Here is a 14,053-nt window from a genome sequence, read left to right as displayed (position 1 = left end):
TTTATTTTTATTACAGTATAATTAATATACAGTGTTTTATTAGTTTCAAGTGTGCAACATAATGCTTCAACAATTCTATACATTACTCAGTGCTTAATATGATAAATGTACTCTTTATCCCCTTTATCTGTTTCACCTACCTCCCTACCTACTTCCCTTCTGGCAACCACCAATTTGTTCCCTATATCTAGGAGTCTATTTTTAATTTGTCTCTTTTTTATTTTGTTCACTTTGTTTCTTAAATTCCCCATATAAGTGAAATCATATGGTCTTTATCTTTCTCTGACTGACTTATTTCACTTAGCATTATACCCTCTAGATCCATCCATGTTGTTGCAAATGGCAAGATTTCGTTCTTTTTTTTTTTTTTATGGCTGAGTAATATCCCATTGTATATATACCACATCTTTATTCATTCATCTATGGATAGACATTTTGGTTGCTTCCATATCTTGGCTTTTGTAAATAATATTGCAATAAACATAGAGGCGCCTGCATCCCGTTGAATTAGTATTTTCGTTCTCTTTGGGTAAATACCCAATAGTGGATCATATGTTAATTCTACTTTTAATATTTGGGGCACCTCCATACTGTTTTCCACAGTGGCTGTGGCAGTTTGCATTCCCACCAACAGTGCACAAGGGTTCTTTTTTCTCCACATCCTCACCAACACTTATTAGTTGTGTTGGCCATTCTGACAGGTGTGAGGTGATATATCATCGTGGTATCTCAGTATCTCATTGTGGTTCTGATTTGCATTTCCCTGATGATTAGTGACGTTGAGTATCTTTCTATGTGTCTGTTGGCCATCTGTATGTCTTCTTAGGAGAAATGTCTGTTCATGTCTTCTGCCAATTTTTTAATCAGATCGCTTGATTTTTTGGTGTTGAATTGCAGAAGTTCTTTATGTATTTTGGATATTAACCCCTTATTGGATATGTCATTTGCAAATATTTTCTCCCATTCAGCAGGTTGTTTGTTTTGTTGATGGTTTCCTTTGCTGGGCAAAAGCTTTTTATTTGGTGTAGTTCCAATAGTTTAATTTTGCTTTTATTTCCCTTGCCAAAGGAGATAAATCTAGAAAAATGTTTCTATGACTGATGTCAAAGATATTACTGCCTATGTTTTCTTCTAGGAACTTTATGGCTTCTGGTCTTATATTTAAGTTTTTTAATCCATTCTGAGTTTATTTTTGGGTATGGTGCAGAAATGCAACTAATTTTTGTATACTAATCTTATATCCAATGAACTTGTTAAACTCTCCCAATAATCTCTCTGCAGATTCCTTTGGCTATTTCAGGTAGGCAATTATATTATGTGACTGAAAATAATCTTTACATTGCATCCAATTAAGAGACATGAGACACATGAGGATAGCTCAAAATTAATAGCATTTCACTTTTACAGCATTCTGAAACAGTCAAATAATATCCTCTGATTCATGAGTAAGAAGAATGAACTAACCTGCATGAACAAGGGCATCCAAAAAGCCACGGAACCAGCCTTCTTCCTGGAGCTCCAATAGGAACTTAAGAAAAAGTGAGGCAGCCTCCATCGTGCCCTTATTGTTTTTCTCAGCCTGAATATGCTGTACCTCATCTACAAACAGAAGCAAGAGTGGCTCATCAAACTGCACAACCACTAATCACTGGAAGAAAAACCTGAAAAGGGTTGTCAGACTTTCTCAAATGGGGATGGCGATTGTAACAAATCCCAGCAATGGAAGGAACTGCGAGAAGGCAGCAAATTCTCTGTTCAGGCAGATGATGCCCATTCTTCACCAACCGACCTTCCCTCCCACCTCCCATCCTCTCTAGAAACTTCTCCTAGTTTGGTGTGGGAGTCTGGGAACATATTCCATGGCAATCCTTTAAAAAGGGAGTCTCTTAATGATGTGTGAAAAAGTATCCCCATAACAAAGGAGAAACCACTGTAACACTGGATTAGGTGGAGGAACAAAGGCTTCTCCAACATTTGGATACTCCCTTGTTCAAAAGTCTGAATTAAAAGCAGGACTACAAAAGTGTGAGGATAGGACTACTCCTTGGCATCCTTAATTACACCAGACTCAGAAAACAGAGTTAGAAATAAAAAAGATGCTTTCGTGGTCCTCTTTCCAGGTTTTTGCTTAGACAGTATGAAATACGGGAGAAAAGAAAAAGCAAGAGGAGCTAAACAGAACATGAGGCCAGGGTGCAGAATACTATCCACCAAACTGTTGGTGGTCACACGACTTTGTACACTACCTCCATGTCTGGGGCAGTGATGATCAAATGGTTGCCTACACATGACCTGACATTTGATAGTGTTCCTTTTTTCCCCCTTAATGTCAGTGGAATGTAAATTCCAAGCAATAAGTCTGGTTAACTGCTGTATCCTCAGAGATTAGAAGAGGACGTTCTAGCACAATATAGACACTCCACAAAGGTATACTGAATGAATGAAGAAAGGAAGGGATAGCTTCCTTTTCTGCCAAGGTCTCCGTCTTGGGAACAATAAAATTAACAATTTTAATGTGTAAAACCCAGTGGTTTCTAGAACTGTGGATCTATCACCACTATCTAATTTTAGTACACTGTCATTACTGTAAAAAGAAATCTTGTAGCCCCTAGCAGTCACTCCCATCTCCCTTCCCCCTTAAACCCAGGCAACCATTAATCCACTTGGGTCTCTACAGATTTGCCCACTTTGGACGTTTCAAATGAATGAAATCATACAATATGTGGTCTTTGTAACTGGGTTCTTTCACTTAGCATAATGTTTTCAAGGTTCATCCATGTTGTAGCTTATATCATTCGTTCCTTTTTTATTGCTGAGTAATATTCCATTGTATGGATACACTACATATTGTCTACCTAGTCATTAGTTAATTTTGGGCTATTATGAGTAGTAATGCTATGAACGGTCATGTACAAGTGTTTATGTGGACGTATGTATTCACTTATCTTGAATTTATGCCTAACTGAAATTGCTGGGTCATATGGTAACTCCATTTAACACTGTAAGGAATTATCAAACTGCTGTCCAAAGGAGCTGCACCATTTTACATTCCCACCAGCAATTAATGAGGATTTCAATTTCCACACATCCTTGCCAACACTTTTTTTTTTTTTAATTTTAGCTATCTATATTAGTTTTCTGTGGCTGCAGTAACAAATTAGCACTAACTGGTTGGCCTTAAAACAATAGAAACTTATTCTCTCACAGTTCTAGAGACCAGAAGTCTGAAATCAAGATGTTGGCAGGGCTACACTTCCTTTGAAGGTTCTAAGGGACAATACAACCCTTATAGCTCCTAGTGGCTGGTGGCCTTTGTGGGCCTTTGTGGGCACATCAAATCTTTGCCTCTTTCTTGTGGCCGCATCACTACAACCTCTGCCTTTGTCTTCACATGACATTCCCTTTGTCTCTCTGTGTCTTCCCATGGCTATCTTCTTATAAAGACACCAATCACATTGATTAGGATCCCACCCTACTCCAGTATGATCTCATCTTAACTAATTACCTCTATAAAGATCCTATTTCCAAATAAGGTCACATTCTGAGGTCCTGGGGCTTAGGACTTCAACATATCTTTTTTGGGGAGGACATAATTCAACCCATAAAAGCAACCTATCTTATCACCTATCCCAACTTTTCTGGGCACACAATTTAACTCTATTCCTTTAAGAGAGTTAATCCTGTTCCTAAACCCCATCCTTAGAGCTGGGTTCTTACTCCCAGGCCTCCCTGCTGTTTGTTCTTTCCTCAGACATGCTACCAGCCATTACTGACACTCCACATGAAGGCCCAGATATATCCCACTCACAGCTGAGCCTTTCCCAGTTAAACTGTCTTGCTGTATCAGGGGCAGTTTAGCTTTACTCTGCACATGGTCGGGCCCATCCTGCTGCTACCTGGCCCCGATAACTGCTTCTAAATAGTGCTACTTTCCTCAAAAGTACTGGGAGTCCAATGCAGAGAAAATTCTATTTTTGGCTGTCAGTATTACCTTTGCCATGCTGGCCACTCTGTGATGCCATCCTCAGCTTCCCAAGGTGGAATTTCTTGATCTCTTTTCTGTGCTTTCTTGGTCTCTTTACATGCCTCTGACTAGAGCACTGACACTGCACAGTATATAGTAACTGTTTGAGAGTCTACCTTTTCCCATTGACTATGATCATGGACATGTTGTATTCATTTTTGTCTTCATCTTTGCATTCTAATCATCAACAAAGTGCCTGGCTCATGCATGTGTCCAGAGCATGTTACTGAAGGAATGGATAAATACTCAGAATTCTGCTCCCTCCCAGATTACTACCCAGGGCTCCTCCAGGATAAGAGTTAGCTTTTGACTCCAAAGGGATACTACCAAAAATTTGTAGCCCACAACCTGGTCTACCTTCAAACATCCTGGATAATATGTGAATAAGCAAAGCCCTGCAGTACCCTAGTCACCATGCAAGGTCTCCGGAAGAAACATGGCTTCGATTCTCCTTTCCCAAGATTCAACTAGTACACAATATCCAACATGTGGAAAGCAGGATTATGGTAAAAGACATACTGGTTATTGCTGGTGTAATTTAAACATATTGGTGTACTTGTGTGTGCATGGGGGAATGTATGGGCATAAGGAGAGTGTGGATAAGCTCCCACTTATAAGGGCAAAAAAATGAGTCCAAATGTTTATAGCCAGCCATAACACTCATGTCTCAGCTCCCTGACTGAATCCTGACTGATAGAATATACTTGTCACAATTAAAGTTAACTAATAGATTCCAGAGATTCCAAAGCATCCAAGAAAAAAATGGGCGATGGAGAAACTTTATCAATCTAACAGAAAACAGAAAAAGATAGGAAGAAAAAAGTTTATGGATACATGTGCACATGATAAAGTATAAAGAAATGAACAGGAAAGATGTAAGCCAACTAAATGACAATAGCTTCCTCTGAGAAGGAGCTGGAAATAAAACCTCTATGGTGTCTTTAACATTAAAAAATAAGACAGTATTACATATAGTGTTCTTCAGCTTGCTGTCCCTATTTACCTTTTGGTATTTTTAATGTGATTGCATTATAACTACAAATTAAAACTAATATATATATTAAAAAGTATGCCACCTTTGCGCTCCCACAGCACACTATAGTTTTCTGGCAGAGCATTTCTGTTTTGTCATCTATGGTTTGTTTAGTAACCTGCCTTCACATATGCACTCTGACTTCTATTACGGGCCATTTCTATCACACTCACCATGAATTTCTCAGTTCCTACTAGGACACTTCTTATTAGATAATATGTGTAATAATATGTGTCAATTCTGTCCAATGCTAACACAATGCCTAACACATATGAGTTGCTTGAATCGACACATGAGTGCAAGAAAGAATGGGATTCACACCAGTTTGTTAGTGTTTCATTCATGACAAGATTTCTAAAAGAGATGTCCTGAAGGGGCTTACACTCTTCTGGGGCCCAAGCTACTCTGTGGTCATTAGGATGTTACTTTGTTACCTCTCTCTGAGCACAAATAGAAAGCAGAAGCCCACTTTTGTTGGTGGTATTCTTTCACTCCTCACTCCACAACCTGTGGTTTTTGCAGAGCAATGGGCACTCAAATTACGTGTCTGCTTTCACACAATTTCCCCAAACTGCCTCACATCAGGAAAGATATTTAGGCACTTGGAGCCTGAAAAGGAGTTGCCAGATGCCCTCTCATTTCAACTCCTTCGAAGCACCACCTCCCTTTTCCTCTTTCCTCAAAGCCTCTGTGCATCTCCAGCATAGTGCACCTGGATTCAAATTTACAAAGTGGCATTCATCCATCATCAGGTGTCTCACAAGCTAGACAGAAACACTGGAAGTGAAGCCTGTAGCCATTCAGTCCAGAGAGTCTTGCCCTCTCAAGCTTGTTATTCCTAAGTGCAAATAAGACCTGGCAAGAGTTAACTGTCAATTACCTTGTAGCTCTGACAGCATTTTGTAATCATTTATGTACATCTGTCCTCACCAGTATCCTGCCCCCAAAATCTTGGCTGCGAAGTATTTTAAAGAGCCAAAAAAAAAAGGGGGGGGGGCTATATCTTACTCCTGAATCTGTCAGTACAAAGCCGGACACCTTAGACATAACCATTAGAGAAAATAAATGAAATGGACAATGGTTTGTCTCCCCAGCTTTGAACTTAAATAGATGTGCAATCCTACACAAGTCATTGCACTTCTCTGGGACTGTTTGTCCGTCTGGACCTCCAAAGGCTCCTCAAATTCTCCTGGCAATCTCCAGTCTTAAAATGCTGTGAGGATCTTGCCTCAACACCCGCGTTCCTAGCGGGCTACTTCGCGCTGATTAAAAGGAAGGGGAAAGCAAGTCCTGAGTTGTTTCCTTGCTCCAACGGGCAGGCATCACTGGGGACCACTCACCGTCCTTAAACCAGGGGGCCATGTAGCTCAGGATGCAGGTAGGGTCCAGAGTCTTCGTGACATAGTCCTGGAAGGCGTGCAGATTCCGCCGATCCTCGGCCGACATGCTAGCAGCGTGGCTCCCGGTGGGGTCCCTGCTTCGCCCGCGTCCCACTCTCTTGAAAGCCTGGTGGCGGCGGGCTGACACAGATCTTCTGACAAGAGAACTCAGACCCAGTGCTGAGGGGTGGAGCCGCTTGGGAATCTCAAGAGCAGACAGGAAATCGAAACTGCAACCAGCAACCGGCTGGGGCATGCCGCAGCAGCTGGACTGCCGCAGGTCCCCGCCTCCCCGACCGCATTTTCCCCTGAGCTTTCGCGTCCTCTGGCTGCCTGAATTGCCAGCCTGTGGGCGCTCGCTCACCCAGAGGGGCCGTTTTTTTCATTTTGCTTTTATATCAGGAAAGTTTGGGCTCAATAAAATGCACAGATTTTAAGTGTATAATTCCATGGGTTTTGAAAAATGTGTATGGGTGTAACTGCTTCCTCCAGGTCGTGTAGGTCCTATGGTAAGTGCATGTTTAACGTCACAGAAACCTGCCCCGTTTTTCAAAATAGATGTACCGTTTTGCATCCCCACTGGTAGAGTAAGAGCTCCAGTAGATACACATTGGTCAATTTGCCATTTTGGTCAGTGTGAAACAGTGTTTCATTGTGGTTTTAACTCCTCAAACGGTTAATGATGTGAGCACATTTGCATGTATTTATTGGCCATTCATTCATCTATCTTCTTTAGTGAGGTATTTGTTCCCATCTTTTGCCTGATTGAGTTTTCTTTGTATTATGGATTTACAAGTTATTTATTCTGGATATGAGCCCACTGTCAAATATATGTATTCTAAATATCTCTTCCCAGTCTGACTTACATTTCATTTTCTGAAAAGTTCTTTCAAGCAAAAGTGAAATGACACAAAGAAAGCAAATGGAGTCATGCGACAAAATAATGGAGGCTGGAAAAAACTATTTCAATACGGTGGTAAGGGCATCTCTCTCTGGGTCGGTCACATTTCAGCTGAGTCCTTAGGAATGAGAAGGAATGAGCTATTCAAAAAAGAAGAGGGGTGCCTGGGTGGCTCAGTTGTTATGACCTCAGGGTCCTGGGATCTAGCCGCATCAGGCTCCCTGCTCAGCGGGAAGCCTGCTTCTCCCTCTCCCACTCCCCCTGCTTGTGTTCCCTCTCTCGCTGTGTCTCTACCAAATAAATAAAATCTTTTAAAAAAACAAAAACAAAAAAAGTAAGAAGAGAGGGATTCCATGCAGGGGGACAGAAAGCACAAATGAGTCAAAGAGAAAAAGTGAACAAGGGATATCCCTTCTTGAACAAGGGATAAATGGCAGACAGTCCTGCTGAATTGGTAAAGAGGGCCTTGTAAGGCAAGGAATAAAGAAACACATTGCAGGATTTTAAGCAAGGAGTAACATAATTTGATGATTTTTTTTTTTTAATGTAAAGCCTTTCTGGCTCCTATGCAGAACAAGTAGATCAATGAGCAGTGACTCAAGTAAGAGATGATGAGAGCACAGATAAGACAGTGGCGGTGGAGAATAAGAAATGAAATGTTTCAGATATAGAGGACTGAGTGACTGGCAGTGGAAAGGAAGAAAGAAAAAAAAATATCAAGGCTACATTGCAGGCATCTGGTTTGAGCAATGAGGAGAACGGCAGCACCATGCCTAAAATGGAGAAGACAGGTTTACAGCTTATTATATCCTAGTGTGGAAGACAGGCAAGAAAGTAAGTAACAGTAAGTTCAGGAAGGAGAAATAAAGCAAGATAAGGGAATAAAGAGTAATGAGGGTTGCTTATATAAGATGAGCTAAATCAGGGAAGACCTAAAGAAAGTGAGAGAGAATGTCATTTGGGTGAAGAGCATTGTACTAAACAAGCAAGCAAAATGCAAAAGAGAAAAAAAGAAAAAGCACACACAAAAAAACAAAAACAGGAGTGAACCAGGCCTGCAAAAGAAAAAGGAGGTGAGCGGTCTCGCTAGAGTGAAGTGGGCTGGGGGAAAGAGAGAGAGAGGGGTGGCCAAGGCAGTTCACATACACCCTGACCGACCACAAAAAGGACTTCAGCTTTGGTTTTGATTTTAAATATGATGGGGAACCATGGCAGGATTTTGAAAGGGAATATAAGATCTGTTTTTAAAGGATCACTGTGGTTGACTGGAAGAAAACAAGCTGCCGGGGGACAGGGTAGAAACCGAGTAACCAGGTAAGAAGCTGGTACCAGCACTAGTCCAAGTGAGAGATGAGGGCATCTTGGATCAAGATCAAAGCTGTGGAAGTGGTAAAGTTGCAGGATATATAACCCTAAAATCACACACAATTTGGTGATGAATTGATGTAGGACATGTGAGAAAGAAGTCAAGGAGAATTCCTGTTTAGCCTGAGCAGCTGCATGAATGGTGGTGCCATCCACTAACATGGAACACTGGAAGATGGGCAGGCTTGGAGGAGGAAATCAAGAACATGCTTGCTTGTTTGCTGATAATGATCCACAGGCAGTGCTTCCCAAACATGAATGCCCACAGGTCTTATTAAAATACAGATTCTGACCTAGTAGGTCTGAGACTGCATTTCTTACAAGCTGACATTGGTGATACTGATGTTCCTGGTCCACAGACCTCGTTCTAAGTACCAAAGTAACTAAAAAACATGAGATAAAGGAAAAGGGAGGATAATTTAAAAATCAACATTCCTACTAAAGTGGGGGGTAAGTGAAATCCTGAGCACATGTGGAAGGGATGTCCTAGAACAGTGGTTCTCAAACTCTGGTTTGTAGGCCGGTAGCATCAGAACCACCTGGAAACTTGTTAGAAAAGCAAATTCATGGCATCCTAGATGTCCTGAATCAGAAACTGTGGGTGTAGGCCTCAGCAATCGGTTTTAACAAGCCTTCCAAGTGATACTGATGCATGCAAAAGTGTGAGAACTAAAGGCCTAGAGGAAGAGAGCTTCATCCACTGATGGAGTGAAGATGGATGCTATGGTAGGTTGAATGCAAAAATTACAATTCCTCACTTTTCCCAATATTTACACCTTTTGCTACAGAGGTAACTTTTTGGTAAATAGGGTTTATGTTTGCCCAAACCTGGCACTGGCCAGAACTGCCCCGCCAATATGGAAAGCATGTGGTAGAGACAAGTGGGAGGTTTGAGGAGGAAAAGGTATGAAATATACCCATTATACCAATGAGCAAGAACACTAAAGAAAATATTCCACTAACATATTGTATGAAGTTGAGGCTGGGGATTGTGTTTCCATGGTGACACCAATCTGCAGTTACTAATTTCCTTCAAAAACACTCAGCAGGATGCATGTAGGCACAACTGAAGAGTTGGGTCGATCCAAACTGAGGTCTTGCTAGGCCAACTATTGCTGCGGAATCTGGCATGTGACTTATTTTTAAACAGGCCAAAGCTAAAAATTGTTTTAACATTTTTAGTGTTGCAAAAACAACCAAACAAAAAAAACGACTATACAACAGAGACTACATATGACCCATAAAGCCTAAAATATTTACTATATGGCCTTTGCAGGAAAAGGTTGCCGACCCCTGAAATGTTAACAAGGAGAGACATAAGGGCAAGAGAGTTGTAGGGTACTGCAAGGGAGTGATTTAAACATAATCTGCAAAATCATAGCTGAGCATGAAGAAAGTATAGAGGAAGAGGGTAATTGATAGGGTAGGGTCAAAAGATTATACTTCTTAACCCTGTATTCTAAAAATGGTATTAGATATTCTTGTAGGTGGCCTAATCTGCTCCACCCTGAGCAGAATTACCTGATTCAATGACCACATGAAGGTAACAGTGACATGCTCCAAGAATTTAAAATGAAGATTAACCTCTTAGAAATTCTGTTTATGCCTGGTGGTGGGTATTGAGGAGGGCACGTTCTGCATGGAGCACTGGGTGTTATGCACAAACAATGAATCATGGAACACTACATCTAAAACTAATGATGTAATGTATGGGGATTAACATAAGAATAAAAAAAAAAAGAAATTCTGTTTATGTCCTACTGCATGCAGGACACCGTATTTGATATTTAGTAGATACAACATAAAACCGAAGAGGCAAGAAAGTATATGGGACTAGAGGGAACACTTGGGTCTCCTTCGAAAGCTTTCCTTCTTTTGCCAGCCTCCTTAATCTTGTATTCTCTACAATCTTCTTACGCCTGCTCCTCTTCTTGTTCTACTCTCTGGGAGAGCTCATCCACTTCTACAACCTCACTAGTACTCCCTAGTTTCCCAGGGACTTCTAAATCACCTCCCTAGTCCCAATCTCTCCTCCAAGATTCATACTCCTAGTTCCAGCTACCCACTGGAATTCATCTGCCTGGATGTCCTCCATGCTGTCCAACAGAATTTTCTGTGGTGACAGAAATGCTCTCTACCTGTATTGGCCAATATGGCAGCCATAATCGTCCTTAAACAAAATTTAAAATTCAGTTCCTCAGTTTTACTAGCCACATTTCAAGTAATATCCACGTGTGCTTGGTAGCTTCTATACTGGACAGTGCAGCTGTAGGCAGCTCTCTCTCAAACTGAACTCACTGTCCTCCCCAAACTATCCCTATTCCTCTATTTCCTACCTTGAATATTATCACCAGGCATCTAATTCTCACATGGGGTAAGAAAAATCTCATCATACCAGACTTTTCCCTCTTCCTTACATTACAGCCCATCCTCATCTACATGGTACCCAAATTGTGTCTACTCTACCACAGAAATTTACTAAATCCAGCCTCTTCACTGGATCCCTATTCTTCTACAGGCCCTTCTGATTTCTGGCTTGAGCTACTGCAGAGCTTCTTAGACAGTCTCACTGAAGCTTTCCCACTCCAAACTTTCTTCTACATTACTGCTGGTTGTTTAAGAACAAATCTAATCATTCCATTCCCACCTTCTTTAAAATTCCTGTTGGTTCCTACCCAATTCATTGTTATACCCCTAGCATTCAGCATGGACTTGGGCCACATGTACTTGGTGTTTGATGAAAAAATGAATTTTACAGACAGAAAAGCAAAGAGATATCCTTTTCCCTAGGAGAGAACTGTTTACCTATCTAAACTGCAGATGTTTAGAGAAGCAGCTTACTCCAGGCAAATACTAGATACCTAATTCTGCCCCCTCGTGTCTATATAAAAGTCCATCATCTAATGTTGTGGCAAACATCACAGCTGCAGCTTCTATGGGGATAAATTTATCGACTCAGACCTTGGCCTAACTGGACTTCCATTTCCCTTACTTCTTGCTTTTCTCAGGCACAAATCCAGTGGATTTACCATCCACCAATATCCTCGCAGGTAAAGTAAGAATTTCCTAATTTTCATGACATTTTAACAACCGATCTTTCTGTACTTTTTGAAATGGTCCTATTGTGTGGTTTTCTAATACCTAAGTGGTCCAGGCATTGACTAAAAACTCAGAATGAGAAAATAATCAATTCTTTACCAGGTTTTTATTACATCTGTACACGTGCCAGCCGCTCTAGTGGAACACAAGCACAGTTGTCATACCCATGACACAAGCCCCCTTTTCTTCTCCTTTATCTGCTGCCATCACCTGCAGCATCTTCCCTGTACACTTCCAGCCTCACTGATCACTATCAATTCCAATCACCTTCACCTCTACCCATTCTACTTCCAATCATGCCTAGAATTAGGCACTCTTTCAAGTATTTCTTCAGTCTTCTTACACCTACCTCCACTATATCTACTTGAACCTCATTGGAAAATAAATGCTTTATCTCCCTGTTCTTGAAGTATAATGGTCACCTCATAGCTTCACTTCCTTCCCTACACAGCCCAGATACCAGAATGCATCAATTCAACCATACTCACCAGTATCTCAATTTCCCTTGCCCCTGTTGTTTTATTAGTCACATTCAGCAGAACTCCAACCGTAAGCCATCCGTGTATTCATTCACTGTGGAAATACTGAACACATACTAAATGTCCACCATTAGTTTCTGCTTCTACTCCCACAGTGCTGAATGCTACCAGGACAATATCACAAATCTTGGTGTCCCATACAATATGCCATGTCTTAAGGGGAGGCCTCAGGCCTCAGCACTCATCAGTGTTTCTTAGCTAACCCTCTCTCCATGCCCCTCAGTGGCCATTTTCTCATTCCTCTCCTCAAGCCCAATCTTACTTACGAGCCACCTTTCTCAGAAGTTGGCACTGCTTCCTACTTCATGGAGAAAAGACAGGCTTTACAGTGTGAACCACCTCATCTCAAATATATCTACTCACATTTCTTTGGGCATTACCTTCTTCTGCCACTTTAGAGTAAGATTTGCCTCTGCTTCTATCCATTACCAATTCACTTACCTGTGTTCTGTGCTTTGCCATTCAGGAACTCTGCTGCATCCATTACCACTCTCCTTTGCCTTTAACTTTTCCTGTCCCATGGTCTCCTTCCCAGAAAGCTTGTCTTCCCTCCATTCTAAACTTAAGAAAAAAACTCTCCTTTGATTTTATACCCCTCACAAGCTTGCTTCTGAGCATGGAACCAAGAGCAGTTGTAACTGTGTATCTCGGACTAAGATCTCAACAGGCCAGGCCTTATAAATGGGATGAGAACACCTCTCTAGTGACTCTGGCTCCTTCTCACAAAGTGGCTTTAATAATTACTGCATGTTTGCCTTTGTGACTTTTTTTCCTTTTGCTGAGTAAACATGACTGAAAACTCTGATGGACACATACAGGTAACCTGCAGGCCCATAGAGACAATTTTATTAGCTTGTTTTAAAATTATATCAAACTTACAGAGAAAATAGACTTCCTGTATTTTTACCCTCAACTTTCAACATTTTGCCACAATTCACTTTATCACTGTCTCCATCTACGCATGTAGTATTTTTTTCTGAACCATTTGAGAGTAGGAAACATACGCAGTGATCATGATTTAGCTTCCCATGTAGGTTTTTCTAAAGGCATCAATCCCTGGACAGGTCTATATAATAGTGCCCCCGGCCCCCATCTGCAGTTTTGCTTCTCATGTTTCAGTTATCTGCAGTCAACTATGATTCGGAAGCCTTTTGAAGTCTCTTGAGGTCAATCAGTAGCAGCCAAATGCTACAACACAACGCCTAGGTCATTCACCTCATTATGTAGGCATATTACCATCTCACGTCACAAGAAGAGTACAAGTTATTTTGAGACCACATTCACATAACTTTTATTACGGCATATTGTTATAACTGTCCAATTCTTATTATTGTTAATCTCTTATTGTGCCTAACTTATAAATTAAACTTTATACCATAGTTATGTATGTATAGAAAATACGACAGTGTTGGGTACTATCTAGTTGCAGGCATTCACGGGGGGGGGGGGGGGTCTTGGAACTTATCCCTTGCAAGTAAGGGGGTACTAAGTTCTGGTCTCAGTGATAGCACATTATAGTAATTTAATGTTAACATTTCAATTGCACATAGCTTTATGAGCTTAATATTAGAAATGGACCCATGCTCAGAATTCTGATGAAATCTGGTTTGTGAAGAGGAACTCTTCTCCTCTACTTCCCATCCCCTGCCCCCATTGGTGGGAACACCAGGGCTGGCGACAACCCAAACCAGGTTACACATGGTTTCTGGTATC

The 14,053-nt window shown here is 41.1% G+C and overlaps 1 protein-coding gene across 2 annotated transcripts in view; it reads right to left on the bottom strand.

Moving 5' to 3' along the window:
- Positions 1-6,740, bottom strand: part of DDX58 (DExD/H-box helicase 58) — a 36,792-nt gene extending 30,052 nt beyond the window's left edge. For both annotated transcript variants that reach the window (XM_035016508.1, XM_035016509.1), the window contains exons 1-2: positions 6,398-6,740; positions 1,465-1,599 (exon numbers count right to left, since the gene is read on the bottom strand). In XM_035016508.1, coding sequence (XP_034872399.1) covers positions 1,465-1,599; positions 6,398-6,692 — 430 coding nt within the window. In that variant the 5' untranslated portion in view covers positions 6,693-6,740. The remainder of the gene's footprint in view (positions 1-1,464; positions 1,600-6,397) is intronic.
- Between the last annotated feature and the right edge of the window lie 7,313 nt (positions 6,741-14,053).

This window comes from Mirounga leonina, unplaced genomic scaffold, assembly GCF_011800145.1.
Source record: "Mirounga leonina isolate KUSES-001 unplaced genomic scaffold, KU_Mleo_1.0 Mir_170, whole genome shotgun sequence".
NCBI lineage: Eukaryota > Metazoa > Chordata > Mammalia > Carnivora > Phocidae > Mirounga > Mirounga leonina.
This window is presented reverse-complemented; position numbering and strand designations above follow the sequence as displayed.